At 37.0% G+C, this 17,915-nt stretch overlaps 1 protein-coding gene across 1 annotated transcript; it reads left to right on the top strand.

Annotated features, from left to right (window-relative positions):
- Positions 1 to 3,981: 3,981 nt before the first annotated feature.
- On the top strand, positions 3,982 to 5,571 carry LOC148035396 (uncharacterized). Its single transcript, XM_087680818.1, has 4 exons — positions 3,982 to 4,392; positions 4,487 to 4,576; positions 4,675 to 4,936; positions 5,387 to 5,571. The coding sequence occupies exons 1-4, from the start codon at positions 3,982 to 3,984 to the stop codon at positions 5,569 to 5,571; spliced, it is 948 nt and encodes a 315-aa protein (XP_087536944.1).
- Positions 5,572 to 17,915: the final 12,344 nt, after the last annotated feature.

The raw sequence follows: 17,915 nt of genomic DNA, 5'->3' as shown, positions 1-17,915 counted from the left end.
AACAACCACTTGCAGTAGCAAAAGATTGTTGAGTTGCTTGAGTAATATACTCCACACCATAACTAACTTCAATGGAGTGAGAAGGAAAGTTTTCAAATCTATAGCCTGAGAACAGAAGTTTGTAGTTGCATACAACATCCAATGTATAGCTTGAGAAGGGAAGTTTGCAACTACATAGTGCAACATGCAAGCCTTTGCTCCTTCAAATGATGAGTCTAAGTTGAGCAAGAAGAAGAATGGGAGTGTCTCTCAAAATCTAAAGCATGTAATAGAATCACATATTCTTTAGGGGTTGGGCCATTTGAGGACAAATCCCTTCTCACATGAAAAAGAAGATCAATTTGCTGAAACTTTGTAAGATCACTCATTTCGGAATTGAAAAAAGCAAGTGAACCTAGCGATGATAACAAGATCTATGGCTCAAGGTATGTAGGACAACAAGTTTATTCATAGCTTTTCGGCAGTTCAAAGAAGGTCTTCAATTGTTTGGAGCAACCACAATCGCTATTCTTGCAGCAAGAATGGTTTAGTGATCTAACCGGAGTAGCTCAGTACAGTGTACCATAAGGAAACATTGTCACAAGTTCTCTAACTACTGCTTCACACATTCGGAAAGCTATCAAAATGCCCAATCAAATGGGTCAAAATTCCTATCTTTCTCAAAGCAAGTGTAGATTCTAACAAATTTTTCAAAAGCGTAAGTCATGGAGCATTGTCAAATATTTTAGTTCTTTTCTAGGGGATAGATGGTAGCTTCTCAAGGGAGTAGATAGTTTGCTAGCACCGAGTTGTCTAGACCACATAACATGAAGACTTCAATGTTTAGAGAGGGCGGTGATATTAATTGACTGAAGGTCTCACAAGCAAATGTGGAGAAAATTTACACTAATTTTTGTGATTAGGTACTCGATTGACTACTACTGAAACTCATGTGCCTTCATAATGATTTTTTTGTTAAAGTTGAACTAGCTAGTGGATTAAGAGAACTCTCATTGAAATCACAAAAGGCATTAGGTGGTTCCTATATAATACTAGTGCAATATCTCTTTTGATAAGTGCTACAACATCACCTTCACAAGAATCTATGCAAGAAACAACTTTGTCCTTTAACCTTCCAAAGCTTTTGTCTATCCTTTCATAGGTGTTAGCCATCTGTCTCTCTCTTTCTTGTCTTTCTCTCTCCACTTATAGTCTTTCTCACTTCTTGTCAAGCCTTTCTCTCTCCTCTACACTTCCCTTTCTCTTTTCTCTATAGTCTTTTTTCTCCTCTTAATCTGCTTCATTACCTTTTTGTAATTTATGCGAGACTCTCCTTGACAAAAGCTATTTCTTAAAAAATTTATTTTCAATAGCTTGTCATATAGAAGAGCTCAGAATAAGGTAATATCTCAAAGGTTGATTAGTATGTAAAATTTTTGTCTTTTACATTAGAATACTAACATAAGGTACTATGAATTTTGCAAAAATTATTGAGAACTATAACTATTGGAAATTAAGTGTTCATATTTCTCTTACTAAGTACAATACCTCACATTTAACAAGGACTCACTACAAAGAGGTATAATTTATACAAAGCAAACACAAATTATCATACAGTAATTATGTAATTAATGTAAGTACCATTGCAAATTTTTTAAAGCATATCTAGGTTTATGTAACGTGTGACACTTTTCTAATTTGCGAATACACAAATTTGAAACTTTTCAAAATGTATAATGAATTTAAAGGATCTTCTAGGAAACCATGCAATTTATCTAATATTTTTGCAATTATATTTACTTATTTAGAATGGAGTCCTCTAATGCTACAATGTACAAAGATTTGGGTTTCGATTGTAGGACTATCAAGGACATTGAGACTAGAGCTCCTCTAATTTACTACTTGTGAGAAGAACAAAGCCCTTGTCTATGGAGGCGTTCTCTACCCCAAGCATTGATTGGTACTCACGAGTACTTTATTCCTTGCCAAGGATGACAACTTTTGCTAGCTACTAATGACATTGCAATGGCCTTAGGAAGGTAGGATGCTAAGTATTTCTCAATCTTGTCATTCCAATATAATACATGGATATCCATTAGCAAGTATTTCAGCAACCAAGAATGTGTTGAAATCTCTAATAATATGGATTCTTGACAGTAGGAATTTCTCTGAAGATCATTGAAAGTAAACAAATATTTAAAATCCATTTATTTAACTATTTTCCTTCTCAACTTGAGCGATTCGATGGCTTTTTTCTTCCATAGTTTAAGTGATTATCCAGTTTTTAGGATTTCGATGATCAATGCTTCTTGAATTTCTCAACCCATTGAAGTGTCCCCTTTTGTGTTTGAACTCAAGGTGCTCACTATATGTAAACTCTAGCTATCACATGTGTTCAAGGCTTTTTCCCATTCAATTTATCATGAATAAAACACACATTTTTCCCATTCAATTTGTGAGCATCCCCATTAAATGATACCCTTCTGTATATAGAAAAGATCTTAGAAAGGTTTTTTAAAAATTTCCAAGTTGTAGACTTACATAATTATGAGAGAACCTCGTGAGTGTTTGATTAATTTTCTAAGGATCGAAATGTATATAATAGTATGTGTGTTGTACATTTCTTTTAATAACATATAGTTCACACATTGACATTAGTTACACCAACCTCCTAGTTCCCATTAAATGCCTTAATCGAATAAACTATTTTGAGGTTGAACTCAAACCTTGATACCATATTGCAAAACATCTCTATACTAAGTAGGAAACTTCTCTAGTGACACAAGTATGATACTTGATTTTGACTTATCCCTTAGGTTTATAGGAATCATAAACCTGAATGAGCTCATGATGGAGTGTGTCATGTGTTGATGGTAGCATCAAACAATCCATGCAAACCTAAGATGAGAAGAATAGGCAATGTTGATTTGAAACGAATAAGGTATATCCATGCAGTACATAGCATAGTGACTAAATGCCCCTTCTATTGAATTGCTTCTTGATGATTAATGAATATGGTGATTGTTTGTAATATAGGTTCATAAGAAAATTTTATCCTATTAATCAAAGAACATTCAAATGAAAGCAGAGGGTCTGTGTGTCGGGTGTGCATGTGCATGTGTGCCTCTTACACAACGGAGGTTCATTTTATATGGTCAACTGCAAATTCCACTAGTTATAGGTTGAATGTACAAGATATAGACCATAAGCTTGAATTCCCTTAATCTTGTGTGTAGTGAGTTTTCAAAGTATTTAGGAATATCTCTATACCCGTGATTCCCTACATTTTTAAATGCGGAATGTAATTCCCTAGTCTTATAAAAGAGTACATGTATAAACATGTAGGAGATATTGAAAATTTCCCTAAAATTATAGATGCACAATGCCATTCCGTAGTTGTAGGTATAGATGGATAGGAAATGTTGGTACGTTCTCATGACGAGTCCCCATTATTGCAAATGGGGAATGCAATCCCCTAATTACATGTGTTGGATACGACATGAACATGTGGGAAATGTTGAAATATTCCATGTAGGAAACGATAAAAAACTCCCTGCTCCCACACTCTTGCTAGCATCTTTTCCCTTGGATTCTTAAGAGCAAGTCTAACCCGTTTCAAACCCACAATACCGCGTCAGCTGTCTGGTCGTAAAACTGTCAATCGGCGATGGTCGCGGCAGCCGAATGCCCAGCATCATCGGCCAGGCCTTAACCTCGCGTGTTGTATCTGTTTGAGAGTGGCATCGTACGCGGCAGCCGAATGCTCAGCATCGGCCAGGCATTGAAGCTGGCGTGTTGTAAGTGTTTGAGACTGGCATCGTACGCGTATATAAGCTGCGCCCCGCTCAGCCACAGTATTGTACGAGCGAGCCGGCGTTCGCGCTTATAGTCGATATACACGCACACATACAACTAAGCCACCTTGTACGTGTGATATACCCCTCGTGGCTGGGTTGCAGAAACATCGGCCAGTGCAGGAAGCGCTAATCTTGGTCCCCGATCATGGTCTGCACGGGCCCGCGTAAGAAATCTATGAAGAAACAAGCTTCACATCATTACAACCACCAGTCAGGATCATCGGTGGCGGCCGCGTCGATGCGCCTCCAGCGCCCCCTCTGTCTGATCCTAATAGCATTCATGTCCGTCGTCATCCGTTATGGCAACATTATAGAGGGAGCGGAGGCCACATTGCAGCTGTCCGTGTACACGCCTCCTGACGGTGGCTATCCAGAGAACTCGTCATGGATATCGCTCTTGGCGTCGGCCCTGCTGGGTCAAGGCACGCCCGGCCTATTCTGGGGTGCTGTCCCGGCAGATGCGGTAGAGTCAACTTGTCAGATGATCGAGGCTGGATATCTCACCATCCCGGCTACTGTCACTGCTTACGGTGTTACCCGTGATTGGAACTTGCAGGTATGTGGATTGTGCGTGCGGTTCACTCTCAATTTACTGTTTGTATTGCTTCGTTTTCTTTCGTACTCACTTCTGTACCATGTATGTGTACCAGATCCAAGCCACTGGGGGCTGCGATGCATCATCAAACTCCCCTGCTGGTGTAGAGATTGTCTTCATCGATGATACAGGAGTCACCAATGTTGTAAGTGGCTGCTTGTTTTGAGTATGTACTATTGTACACGTGCTTATGTTGTGTAGCTATGCTTACATAGTTATTTTTCCTATTTATTGGGTTCTTAGATCATATGTGACGATAATGCTTGGACTGTTGGGTGCGGTCTTTATAATACGGGAGATGACGTCAACTCCTTGTATAAAGAGGGGACCTCAACAAGTACTCTCACAACTAATCCATCAATGATGGTCGCATCCTCTTCCACCACATTAACCACCATCGAAGTTGATGTTTCTAACTTTACTGCTGAATATGAGCCTCTCACTCTTGCATCTTCAAACAATGGACGACATCTCATGGACGTCTCACCCATTTGTGTTGGCGAAGGTTATCTTCCCGTACCTACGGTCTATTATTCACTAATATTTAAGAAAAAGACCATTCTCTTTCTTGGTTGGTTAAAATGATCAAAACATTGGTCCTTCCATACAATATAGACATTCATGGATCATCATTCCATAGCCTTTCTTCATGCACTCATTTTATGTGCATGTCATACCTACACACATATATGTATATATGGGTATCACATTGTTATCATCTTATGCCTAATATTAGTTTCTCACACATATATGTATATCAAACCTACACACATATATGCATGTATGGTTCTCGCATTGTTATCATCTTACGGCTAATATTCATTTCTCAGCTATGTTGATTGTGTATGACTTGACATGTTTGTGATCCAATGCTGATGTACTTGTCTTTGAGGTGTTATATACTCCAAAGTTACCATAAGTCACGTATCTAACTAGAGCTCCCAATCAACTCTAGGTGCTGCTGCTGGTGGCATATTTGGAGTAGCTGGTGCACTATTGACATGTCTTGTAGCTGATCCAATACTTGGGCCATTTTGTAGTTTAGCCGTGGTGGGAGTTACCACTCTTGCAGGTGTAGGAGCAAGATGTGCCGCTGATGCAATTGGAAGTTGTGTTAAAGGTGACATCATTTATCCATGATCGTTTTCTTAGTCATGTGCACGCATCTTTATGACCTGACGTTATCTATTTTTGAATTTGATGCACCTCATTTCGAGGTTTGAGAAACATATAGTAACGTTGTAGCCAATGAAAATACAATAAGAGCTACGAGTGTCCATAATTAATTGAATGCGTTTATGGTGTAGGAACCTCCATGGTCATGACAGAGGTTGGACATCGCAAAAAGATATGTGACATTGACATTGGAGAAAAGGTTTTAGAAAATTTTTCTATTTACACTTGAAATGGTTGCACTATCCTAACAATTAATTTATGTTTCTTATTTTTTTAAATATTATCTAGCTACTCCCATTTTACTACATCATGCACAACTTATTCTTTTTACATTCTATTTTCATAAAAGGTTGCAGTCTGGAATACCAATCTCCAAAAGCTAGAGTTCAACTATATATATGGATTTGGGCATGCTGATGCAAATGCATCATCAATGTTTTTGCAACTTGAGCTCTCTCAAAATCATGGTTCTTTTGACACACAAATAAAGAGGATCGAGCTCACTCCTTTGCACTTCGTTTTAATTCATTCTGGTAATTTATCAATATGGTGGAATTTCCCTCAACAATTTGACCTTCTTATATCTTCAAACCCATACATTCTAGAACTCATTCATTTAACAACCTCTTTTCTTAGTAGGAGATGACAATCTCTTTTATTACAAATATGCAAAAGATATTGTCCTTGGTGATAAAATGTTGGCTTGGGATGAGAATATCAACCAAATGGTTTCCTACTCGATCACAGGTAAGTTTTCAAATGTTGGAAAATGATGCTATGATAGAAGGCATCAATTTTCATGCTTGCCAAATAAGAATAATTGCTTATTTGAATAATAAATCTATGGTTTGTAGATATTCATTCTACTATGGCCAAAGGGTTGTATAATCCATTCACCTTGGAGGGAACAATCATCATTGATGATGTTGTGATCTCAGTTCATAGTGACTGGTTTCTTGATAGCCTTTTTGTTGCACTCAAAATTACACATTGGCTTCCATCGACTTATCAGGTATATAAACATGCATGTTGTTCTCATTTCTTAGCATGTTGTTTCCAAATTCTTAAATGGTTACTAGTTTCTTCCTATCAGATGTCTCACACAAGTTTTATGATTGCAGACCTTTCTTATTATACCACGACTCTTGTATCAAATTTTGGAAAAGGATGCTTATAGTAGACTGTACCACTTCCTTGATGCAAGTATTTGCATACCCAGGTTAGGGAGCAACTATGGGGGTAGCACTTTTCTAATAGCTTTTGTTCTTATTACTTTAGGAACATTTAATATAATTAATACCTCCATGTTCTCAATCCTAGAAAAGGGGAATCCTTATTCAAGAGTTTAGGAATAAAATTCAACATAACAATACAAGATCTTATTTGATCTATTTTATTAATTAAATCTTGATCAAAACTCCTCTCTCTCTCTCTCTCTCTCTCTCTCTCTCTCCCCAATGTATGTATGTTTCTCTGATAGAAAGTCACTTGTTAATGTGAGGACATTGAAAGCTTCACATGAAAAATACACCACCAAATACATTTTCTCTAACATAGGATATTGAACTCAATTAGAATAATTTGATGTAATAAAATTACTTTACCATAATAATGTATAATAGGTCCAAATATGAAATAAAGAATAAGCATTTGTGCATTACATTCATCCGTAATATGCATACAGATGATGCTATCAAATATCTAGGTGGTTCATCTATATGTGGATTGCAAGTTATTTCTTATCCTTTTCTAACATGCTAAGTCAAGGTGATTACAACTAATGCTGCTATTTCATATCGATGTGATTGTTTTCATGGAGAAATAAATGCATCACAATTAAGATGATAAGTTAGGAGTGGTGTACTTCCTTTCCAAAGTTGTATTCTTGCTTCCTAGCATGTTGTAAATATCTCATACAAACATGGGATTCTAAGCGTCCCGTTGGAGAGTTTAATGAGGCTTTAGAAAATGATAGTGTCTTTTACGATGCCTTGGTCTAAGAAGGGTTGTAACATAGATCTAGAGGTCTTGCTTATTGAAAAGAAAACATTGGTTAGATTAGCACTATTGTTTTCTCCAATTAATATGCTTCATTAGCTACTATCCATTTTAAGATTCACTATGAAACCAATTTGGCATATGGAAAACTCTCAAAGAAATAATTAAATAGCAATTTTCTTTCATTATCATTGGTTTTAAAATATTCATCATTTTGTGACTTTTAGATACCTTTTATTTCACTCAAACAAACCACTTTATTAGATACATAAGAATCACATCATTGTATAGCAATGACATTAGTTAAAACAAGACTATAATATTTAATGATGTCTCAAGTCATAGAGATATAATATTTATGGCATAGAAATAGATGTGGATAACAATAATTGTGAAAAAGATCAATCTACATAGAGATATAAGAATTGGCTTAGATTTTCTATACTAATAATCAATTTGTGCAAGTGTTGGAAGATATGGGATTCACACAATTTGAATTAGTATCAAATTGGTACTTACAAAATAATGCAACAAGACTCTAGTGGGTTTGTGTGGATCTGATCGCATCATTGTTACATTTTGAGACCACTGCCAATTCACCATCCTCTCTATCTAGCATGAAGCAAAAGGTTTGAGATTGTTTACGATTATTAATCAAACTCAATAGCAAAAACTAACAAGACTCGAATACTTATAATACGAACAGGAGGTGAGATAGTTTACTGAAAATCAACTCTAGCAATTTGTGAGAAACCTTTGGAAACTAGCATTGTTTTGAATTTTTCAAATGTTCGATGTGCTTTTATTTTAGTCTTATAAACCCACTTGCATTTAATAGCAGTACATCTAGGTGGTAACCCAGTTAGAACCCATATATCTTTAGAAGAAGAGATTCATACTTAGCTTCCATGGCCTCCTACCATTGTTCCTTTTGTGGGGATGACATGGCATCACTATAAGAGATAGGGTCTTCAAAATATTGACATGGCATTGATTGGAAGATGAACATAAAGATCAATTCCAAGGTCATCATCAGCAATAATAGGTGCAGGTTGTGAATCTCGATTTAAAGAGTCATTATTATCCCGTTAAGGAGGTTCATCATCATATAGAAAAGGAAAAGAAGTGAGTAATGAGTTTGTATCATCAACGTCCTCTAGTGACCACCTCTGCCCAGCATCCTCTTCAGACCATGTGTTGCCCATAAGTTGCTTATTGAAAATAGCATCTCGACTTACGATTACCTTCTTGGAAAATGGATCATAAAACTTGTATCCCTTAGAAAAAGTTCAGTATCCAATGAAAAAAACTTTCAAACTGGGAGGATTAAGTTTTCTACGAGACTCTTTGGGTACATGAGTATAAGCAATACATCCAAAAGATCGAAAATATGAAACAGAAGAAGTTTCACCTATCCAAGTATAATCCATATTTTACCAGAAGGAGGAGTTGTAGGAAGATAATTTTGCACAAATACTGCATCAAATCTACTTTAGCCTAGAAATATTGAGATAAGCTAGAATGAATGAGCAAACCTCGCATGGCATTGAGAATAGTTCTGTTTTTACATTCAGTAATACCATTCTATGAGGAGAGGAGGGAACTGTATATTCATGATAATTACCCTGATTATTAAAATAATCATCAAAATCATTTGAAATGTATTCTCCACCATTATCACAGAAGTTTCTTGATGTGATGAATATAAGGTTATGTAGCTTTTTGATATTTCTTACAAGATAATAAAGCTTATGATTTGTGTCGCAAGAGAAAAAAAGTGTTGTATCTTGAGAAGTCATCAATAAAAGTCATGAAATACCGAGATTGATATTTTGATGGAGGAAAGGGTCCATGAATATCGGTGTGAATAAGATTAAGAAAATCTCTAGAATGAGATGTGGTGGAAATAGAAAAGGGTTTGCAAAAATGCTTTCAAAGTGCACAATATTCACAAATACCCATATGAGGAGGAGCTTTAAATTCCATACCTTGAACAAGGTCACATTGATAAAGATTGGCAAGCATTGAAAAATCAGAGTGAACAAAGTGATGATGCCATATTTTGCTGTTAAGATCGCTCGGAGTTGTAACAACATTTGCAACATCTTCATTTAAAGATAACTCAAAAAGATTACCATTTCGAGGAGCAACAGGGATTGTTTGGCTATCTTTCTCAATTCGACACTTAATATGGTCACAACTGACAAAGAGACCAAGATCCACAAGTCTTGTAACTGAAAGAAGATTCCTTTGTAGATTTGGAACATGTAAAAATCCACACAAAGTTCTTGTTGAATAAAGATTACCTAGATATATATCACATATACCTTTGACTTGGCAGATTGTGTCCATCTGCAAGATAAACCAATTTCTTGAGAGGAATAGAATGATAATTATGTAACCATTGGGACTGATTTGTCATGTTTCCCATAGCACCAAAATCAATAATTAAATGAGATCCATCACAAAAATGTAGTACCCTTTCTTTTCTTTAGTAGTGTTGTCTTGTGTAGTAGCATATGCTTTATTATGATATGAATCAAAATGTCTCTTAAAACATAGATGGGTTGGATGGTCACTTTTTTGCAATAATCACAAGGAGAATAATCTCTGAATAAACGCAATTGTTTATTTATAATACCATGTTCTTCATCATATTGTTTTTCCCAGCAATCATCTGTAGTGTGACCATTTATATTGCAATAAGAACAATGTCTATTAGGAAACTTGAGATGAGGGAAGTTACCACCACGACCACTCCTACGTGTAGAGAGTGGAAAGGAATGCCTTCAAGCAAGTAATGCTTGGCTGATTTGTTTTGACTGCATGTCCTCTTGTGAGATCATAACTATTTCTTGATTTTTGTGGCATTGTTCATGTCGTTCTGAATATTCAATCAAAGATATAAAAGCTCAATCAAAATTGATCCCATCTTTGTTAGATAATATGGTAACAATAGTATCACAAGTAGGATCCTTTACAATATCAAGAAGTTATGTTACCAATTGTGTTCGTGGAATAGCATCACTGGCCGGCAGCAAGCTTAGATATGTGTTGTCATACAAGTTCCAATGTGCTATTGTAACTCAATGAGTTTACCACAAAGATAAAGTATTTCTGTAATAGATTTCTTCTCAAAATTTACTTTCAAATACTCCCATATAGCTTGTGAGGTTGAAAGATTACATACATCAAGCATAAGAGATTCTTAAAGAGCGGAAAGAATATATTGACGAGCTGGTTTGTCGCCTTTGACCGCCTTATTGTAAAGAGTTTGCCACTCCTCAAAGATAGGTCCTTCACTTATAAGGGTATTATCATGAGCGTGATCAATATAAACTCCTCTATGGAAGGAAATTAAATCTCATAGTACAAAAGGTGCTACATGATTCTCAATATGAACTCCTCTATGGAAGGGAATTAAAGCATGACAAAACCCTAAATTTAATGGTTAGACTAGGAACAGGGGGACAACCTTACCATATGCTAAATATAGTCTTCAACAAAGTAGTTACAAAAGTGGGGTTAAACGATACCTATCCCAGCCATGTTGGTTTAAGTAGATTAGTCAAATAAGGAGGTTTACTTATACCTATGCTCTTCACCAAAGTTGGTGATCCACTAGCTAAGATGGTGGATACCAAACTGTAGAAAGGAATAAAACATGGTATCCCTCTACTAATAACTCCCAAATATGCAACCAATTTTTTTATCAATGATAAGTCAAATCTAATTTTAGCTAACATGGCGAATTTGGGGCTAACATTTATGAGCAGTTCTTAGGCATAAAAAATAGTAAGCTTAACATGTATATTCTCTATCTAGGTTTGGAAGATACCTAGGATTCTTCCATTGGGTTGTAAGATAATCAAGGCGAGGAAAGTTTTCTTGTATCTAGAGTGCCCTCTAGGGTTGGGCATATGGATTTGATACATTTTGTGCCTTGGCTCTATGTTTTTGAGGCAACTAAGTAGTGGTAGACAAGATACTCTCAGCTTCCTTAATGCTTTTAATAGTAGTAACCGTTGTTAAAATCACCTAGATAATTCAATATATTGCTAATGTACAACTAATCCTTATTAAATTTCCATTGATAATTCAATGTTTTGCATATGAAAGACAGTAAATTGTCCCCTCTTTCTAATCAGACTATCATATCTACTAGTGTTTGTATGTATTGAGCTACTCAAATATTGGTTAGCAATTAGTCATATGTTACCTTCACATGGCTTGCTACACCATTGAAATAAACTTTTGAAGGATTAGGGAGGAGAAATTCTCAAATTATCAGAGAAAATTGTTAGAGCAAAAGCAACAAGCATTGTACTTACATTAGATGGGCATGAAATAAACAAATTAGAGCCATGTTTGCCATAGGATTGAGTAACTAACTAGGTTGAGGCTACCCATTTGTACAATATGCACCATTTCTAGCTAGTTTCTAATATTTAATTCAAGAAAAAACAAGTCCATAACTACATCTACATATGACTATTTAAGTAAGAGTGGAGAGGGCATGTGTAATGGTGCATGGATGTACACATGTGTATATGCATGTACTTGGGGTAGATGGCTCTTAGAAAATATAAGGTTCAACTCCATAAGTTCAATCAAAACTTTAACAAATTTATACTTTTTTCACAGTACTAGATCTTAAATACCTAGACCAATGCTTTTATTCCCTAAATTCTCATATATAAAGAGTTTTGAGAGAATACAAGCAATTCTCTATATGTACATATAATTTCCTACTATCAGAGATGGGGAACTAAATTCTTACTTACATTCTCTTATATAGGAAATTTTAAGAGAATATAGAAATTCTCTAAAGTGATCTATAATTCCCTACTATTAGAACTAGGTGACACATGAACCTATTCTCTTATATGGGGAATTTCGAAAGAACGTAGGAAAATGTTACAACTCTATAGAAACAGAATTTGTATCCTTTTTCATTAATTTGTCTATATAATGATTTATTAATTTTATTTCCTCTGCACTAATTAGATATAAAGAAAAGTGCATTGGAGCTAGCGACTGATGAGTCACAGGTTATGGTGGACCCACGCGGTGGGTTAGAGAAAAGATAGTTTACACTTCCACCTATATAACCCAATTGGGCACCTGTGACCAGAACTCACGCATATCAGGGTTAGACTCGCACATAGAAAGGATTGATGCCTTGAAGTGTGGGCTAGATCCACCAGAACAAACAGATGGCATGATCATGAAATGCTTGTATAATGTGCATGTGTGGACTGAAAGCTTGAAATGCACATTTCTTTGCATAGGAAAGTCACAGGAAGATTCGGATACCATTTTTGCGATGTACAGGGAAAAAGCTTTCATATGACACCCATATTGGGGGGTCCCTAAAATTTAGGAGATCCCTAACCTCCTAAAATTTAGGAGCCTCGAATTAGCCTAAAAATGCTAGTCCTAAAAAATAGGGATGTCATTCTAAAAATAGTAAGTTCTGTACTTTGACTGTGCTTACTAAATTTGGTTGTTTCTATTCTTGACAGTATTCAACCCAAAAAGGAAGGCCATAGAGAAGAGACAAGTGTCAAGACACTTGTTACACAAGTTTCCAAGTGTCCCACCACTTGTCACATCTCATGACATGTGGCTGGACACTTGTCTTGTGCTACTCCACTTTCCCCTTTTGTACTAGCTCTCCCCTCTCCTATAAATAAGAGCTCGTTTTTCTTCATTCAACATCATTTTTCTTTGCTATAAACTCATGTACAGCATCCACAGATAGCCAGAAACTGGCCCCATCCATCCCCATCATCATCCCCCACTTCTCCATTATCAAATTCCTCCATATTCCCTCTTCTATCACTGCTATTTTACAAGACAACAAGCCTGTAAATTCATTACAGCACCTCCTTCTCGAGCTCTTTCTTCCATTTTAGCTACAAGAAGCAAGCCCTATCCATGTACTGCTGATCAACGATGGAGAAAGGCTAAATTCCCCTTTTTCTTCTCTCATACTGTAAAGAAATCAGTTATTATCATTACATAATAGATAATGCATGTGTGTTTGTATATCTTTGCATGATTTTGTGAGAGTGAGAATTACTTCTTCTCACTCTCAGGTTGATTGTAACTGAGCTCTTCCCTGAGGGACTTGGGTTGAGCAGAAATACATTCCTTCGGGGGGGGTTGCCCATCTTCAACCCTCAATCTTGTCTCCATTACTTTTACATTTTCATGGCTGTAATTTTGTGAGTAATTTTCATTTTCAGCTTTACGTGTTCATTCTGTTTTATATTAAATCTCGAAAACAAGCGAATATCATAATTGTTAAGCATACTACATTGTTCGGGGCGTTTACAGTAGTATCAGAGCTTTGGCTTGGTCCTCACCCCCAACACTGGTAGTGCTTACAACTATAAGTTTGTTTGTTTCAGCCCTTGCATTGAGTGCTTGAGCATATATTTTTTCTTTAGTCTCAATGAATCAATCGAGTGCTATCCTTCAAGCCATTCAAAGTCTTAGAGAGGAGAATCAGCAAATTCGTGAGCAACTTCTCAAACTAGAAAAAGTCGAGAATCCCAAAGAATTCAAGGAAAGAAGCCCATCTACTTCAAGGAGACAAAGCCCTACCAATGAAAGGAGCCGATCAAGAAGTCCAACTACTTCTAAGAGGCAGTCCCATTCTACTTCAAGACGAAGAAAGAGATCCCGTTGAAGCTCATCCTCTTCTTTAAAGTCATCTGGTGCCTATTCTGATGGATCCTCTTCTAGTAATGAAGAGTCACATCCTTCTCGTGGAAGACCTCATCATCGTCAAAGGCATCGACATTATTCACCCTTGTCTCCATCTTCATCCCCATCAAGCACTTCATCATCTTCAACCTCAAGATCCGAGCATGGACGAAGGCATAAGAAGAAGAAGAAGACTAAGTCACTATCTCAACTTGAACAGAAGATGAAGTTCAGTATGTATGATGATTCCCGAAATCCTGATCTTCTTCTGAAGTTTATTCGTCAATTTCAAATTTTGTATGGTCATGACAAGTATAAAGAAAAATAAAAGATTAAGTTTGCAGCTTTACATTTAACCGACTTAGCCCATACTTGGTGGACGGGGTTGGAATATGTTCATGCTGCCCCAAAATCATGGCGGTCCTTTGTTCGCCTGATACAAAGCCAATTTCTTCCTGTTCATTTCAAAAGAGATGTAAAAATGGAATGGGATCGGCTTTGGCAAAGGAAAAATGAGTCACTTGGTGACTATACCAAGAGATTGTGGGAGCTACTTTTGAAGGTCCAACATTTCAAGAAGATCAGCAGTTCGGAAAAGCTTAGGAAGTTTCAAGGAGGTTTGCATTTAAAACTTCGTACTGCTCTTAATCATTATCATTGTTCTAGTCTTAGGGAACTCATTGACCATGCTGAGACATGGGAAATGGAGCACAATGGCAACAAATCATTCCAAAAGAATGATAAGAAGAGAGTAGCTGATGATGAGGAGTATTTAGCCCCAAATGAAGGACAAAAACAGTGGCAAAAGCAGCCATCAAATCAAAAGAAGATGAAGCCCTATGCACCTCCTATTGCTCCTCAATTTCACTCCAATCTATACCCACAAGCAAAGAAATTTTTCGAAGAAGAAAAGCAACGCTTCATGAAAGAAGGGAAGTGCTTTAAATGTGGACAAACAGGCCACATAGCAAAGCAATGTCCAAATAAGGGACAAAGCAAGGTTTCTGACAACAAGCCTAAGTCGCCAGTGAAAATCAATGCTATCAGTGATGTAGTTGCAAACACAACTCACAATCCAGAGATGCGCAAATTATTAAAAGCTTGGGGACAGTTGCAAGGTAAGCAACCACTATTCTTGATAGATCTTGGGGCGAATGAAAATATCATTTCCTTGCAATTACCTAAAGAGCTTGGATTAAAGAATGAAGAGATGGACACTCCAGCAGAAGTTCGCCAAGCTTTAAATGCTGATGAAGGTGACACAGTGAAGACTGTGATGCCCTACATTGGCAAGCTCAAGTTTCAAATTCAAGGCTACAGTGAGGAAGATACCTTCTGTATCGGAGACCTTGATGGTTGCGATGTGATTCTTGGCATGCCCTGGAATCATAGAGTAGATTCAACTATCTTCTCTCAGAAAAAGAAGGTAGAACTCACCAACAAAGGAAAGAAGTACGATCGCCTTTGTGTCACTCTTCCTGTTCGACAAAAGGTGCTTAAAGAAAGTCACGAACCCCCTTATGCAGGGCATAGAGGGAGGGCAACCACTCTAAGTGCAATTGAGCGCTACTTCTATTGGCCAACATTACGTAAAGATACACGTAACTTCATTGAGGCTTGTCTGGTATGCCAAAAATCCAAATATGATAGGCAGAAGATTCCAGGATTGTTGCAACCTCTTCCAATGCCCAAAGATCCATGGGAATCTATCACAATGGATTTCATCTCAAGTATTCCAAGGTTTGTTATCGACTTGAGCTTCCTACTCATTGGAAAATACACAATGCTTTTCATGTGAGTTCGCTAAAACCTTACATAGGACCAAAACCAAAGGAACCCATTACTGAAGATCCCCTAGAAGTTGAAGAAACAGAGCAACTCTTGGAACCTGAAAAGATTTTGTTTCTCAAGGATCGAACCACGAGAAGTGGCCTTGTGACACGAAAATTCTTACTAAAATTCAAAAATCTACCCACAACAGATGCACAGTGGGTAGATGAAAAATTCATGAAGGATTACCCAAATATTCTACAGCAATATCAAGAAGCTTTTCAGCTGAGGACAGTTGAATAAAAGCTAGAGGGTTGTCACAACTCTATAGAAATAGAATTTGTATCCTTTTTCATTAATTTGTCTATATAATGATTTATTAAATTTATTTACTTTGCACTAATTAGATATAAAGAAAAGTGCATTGGAGCTAGCCACTGATGAGTGGTCACAGGTTATGGTGGACCCACGCGGTGGGTTAGAGAAAAGATAGTTCACACTTCCACCAATATGACCCAATTGGGCGCCTGTGACTAGAACTCACGCATATCAGGGTTAGACTCGCACACAGAAAGGATTGATGCCTTGAAGTGTGGGCTAGATCCACCATAACAAACTGTTACAATCAACAAGATGGCATGATCACGAAATGCTTGTATAATGTGCATGTGTGGGCTGAAAGCTTGAAATGCACATTTCTTTGCATAGGAAAGTCACATGAAGATTCGGATACCATTTTTGCGATGTACACGGAAAAAACTTTCATATGACACCCATATTGGGGGGGTCCCTAAATTTTAGGAGATCCCTAAATTTTAGGAGGTCCCTAAAATTTAGGAGCCTCGAATTAGCCTAAAAATGCTAGTCCTAAAAAATAGGGATGTCATTCTAAAAATAGTAAGTTCTGTACTCTAATTGTGCTTACTAAATTTGGTTGTTTCTATTCTTGACAGTATTCAACCCAAAAAGGAAGGCCATAGAGAAGAGACAAGTGTCAAGACACTTGTCACACAAGTTTCCAAGTGTCCCACCACTTGTCACATCTCATGACATGTGGCTAGACACTTGTCTTGTGCTACTCCACTTTCCCCTTTTGTACTAGCTCTCCCCTTTCTTATAAATAAGAGCTCGTTTTTCTTCATTCAACATCATTTTTCTTTGCTGTAAACTCATGTACAGCACCCACAGATAGCCCGAAACTGGCCCCATCCATCCCCATCATCATCCCCCACTTCTCCATTATCAAATTCCTCCATATTCCCTCTTCTATCACTGCTATTTTACAAGACAGCAAGCCTGTAAATTCATTACAGCACCTCCTTCTCGAGCTCTTTCTTCCATTTTAGCTAAAGAAGCAAGCCCTATCCATGTACTATTGATCAACGATGGAGAAAGGCTGAATTCCCCTTTTTCTTCTCTCATACTGTAAAGAAATCATGCATTATCATTACATAATAGATAATGCATGTGTGTTTGTACATCTTTGCATGATCGTGTGAGAGTGAGAATTACTTCTTCTCACTCTCAGGTTGATTGTAACTGAGCTCTTCCCTAAGGGACTTGGGTTGAGCAGAAATACATTCCTTCGGGGGGGGGGGGGGGGGGGGGGGGGGTTGCCCATCTTCAACCCTCAATCTTGTCTCCATTACTTTTACATTTTCATGGCTGTAATTTTGTGAGTAATTTTCATTTTCAGCTTTACGTGTTCATTCTCTTTTATATTAAATCTCGAAAACAAGCGAATATCATAATTGTTAAGCATACTACGTTGTTCGGGGCATTTACAGAGAATCCCTATTTTGATGTGTTATTCCCTACTAGTACAT

Source organism: Lygodium microphyllum, chromosome 6, assembly GCF_053477565.2.
Source record: "Lygodium microphyllum isolate KBCC chromosome 6, Lygodium_microphyllum_v1.1.10, whole genome shotgun sequence".
In the NCBI taxonomy this organism is placed as follows: domain Eukaryota; kingdom Viridiplantae; phylum Streptophyta; class Polypodiopsida; order Schizaeales; family Lygodiaceae; genus Lygodium; species Lygodium microphyllum.
Note: the sequence above shows the minus strand (reverse complement) of the source record. Positions and strands in the feature narration are given on the sequence as shown.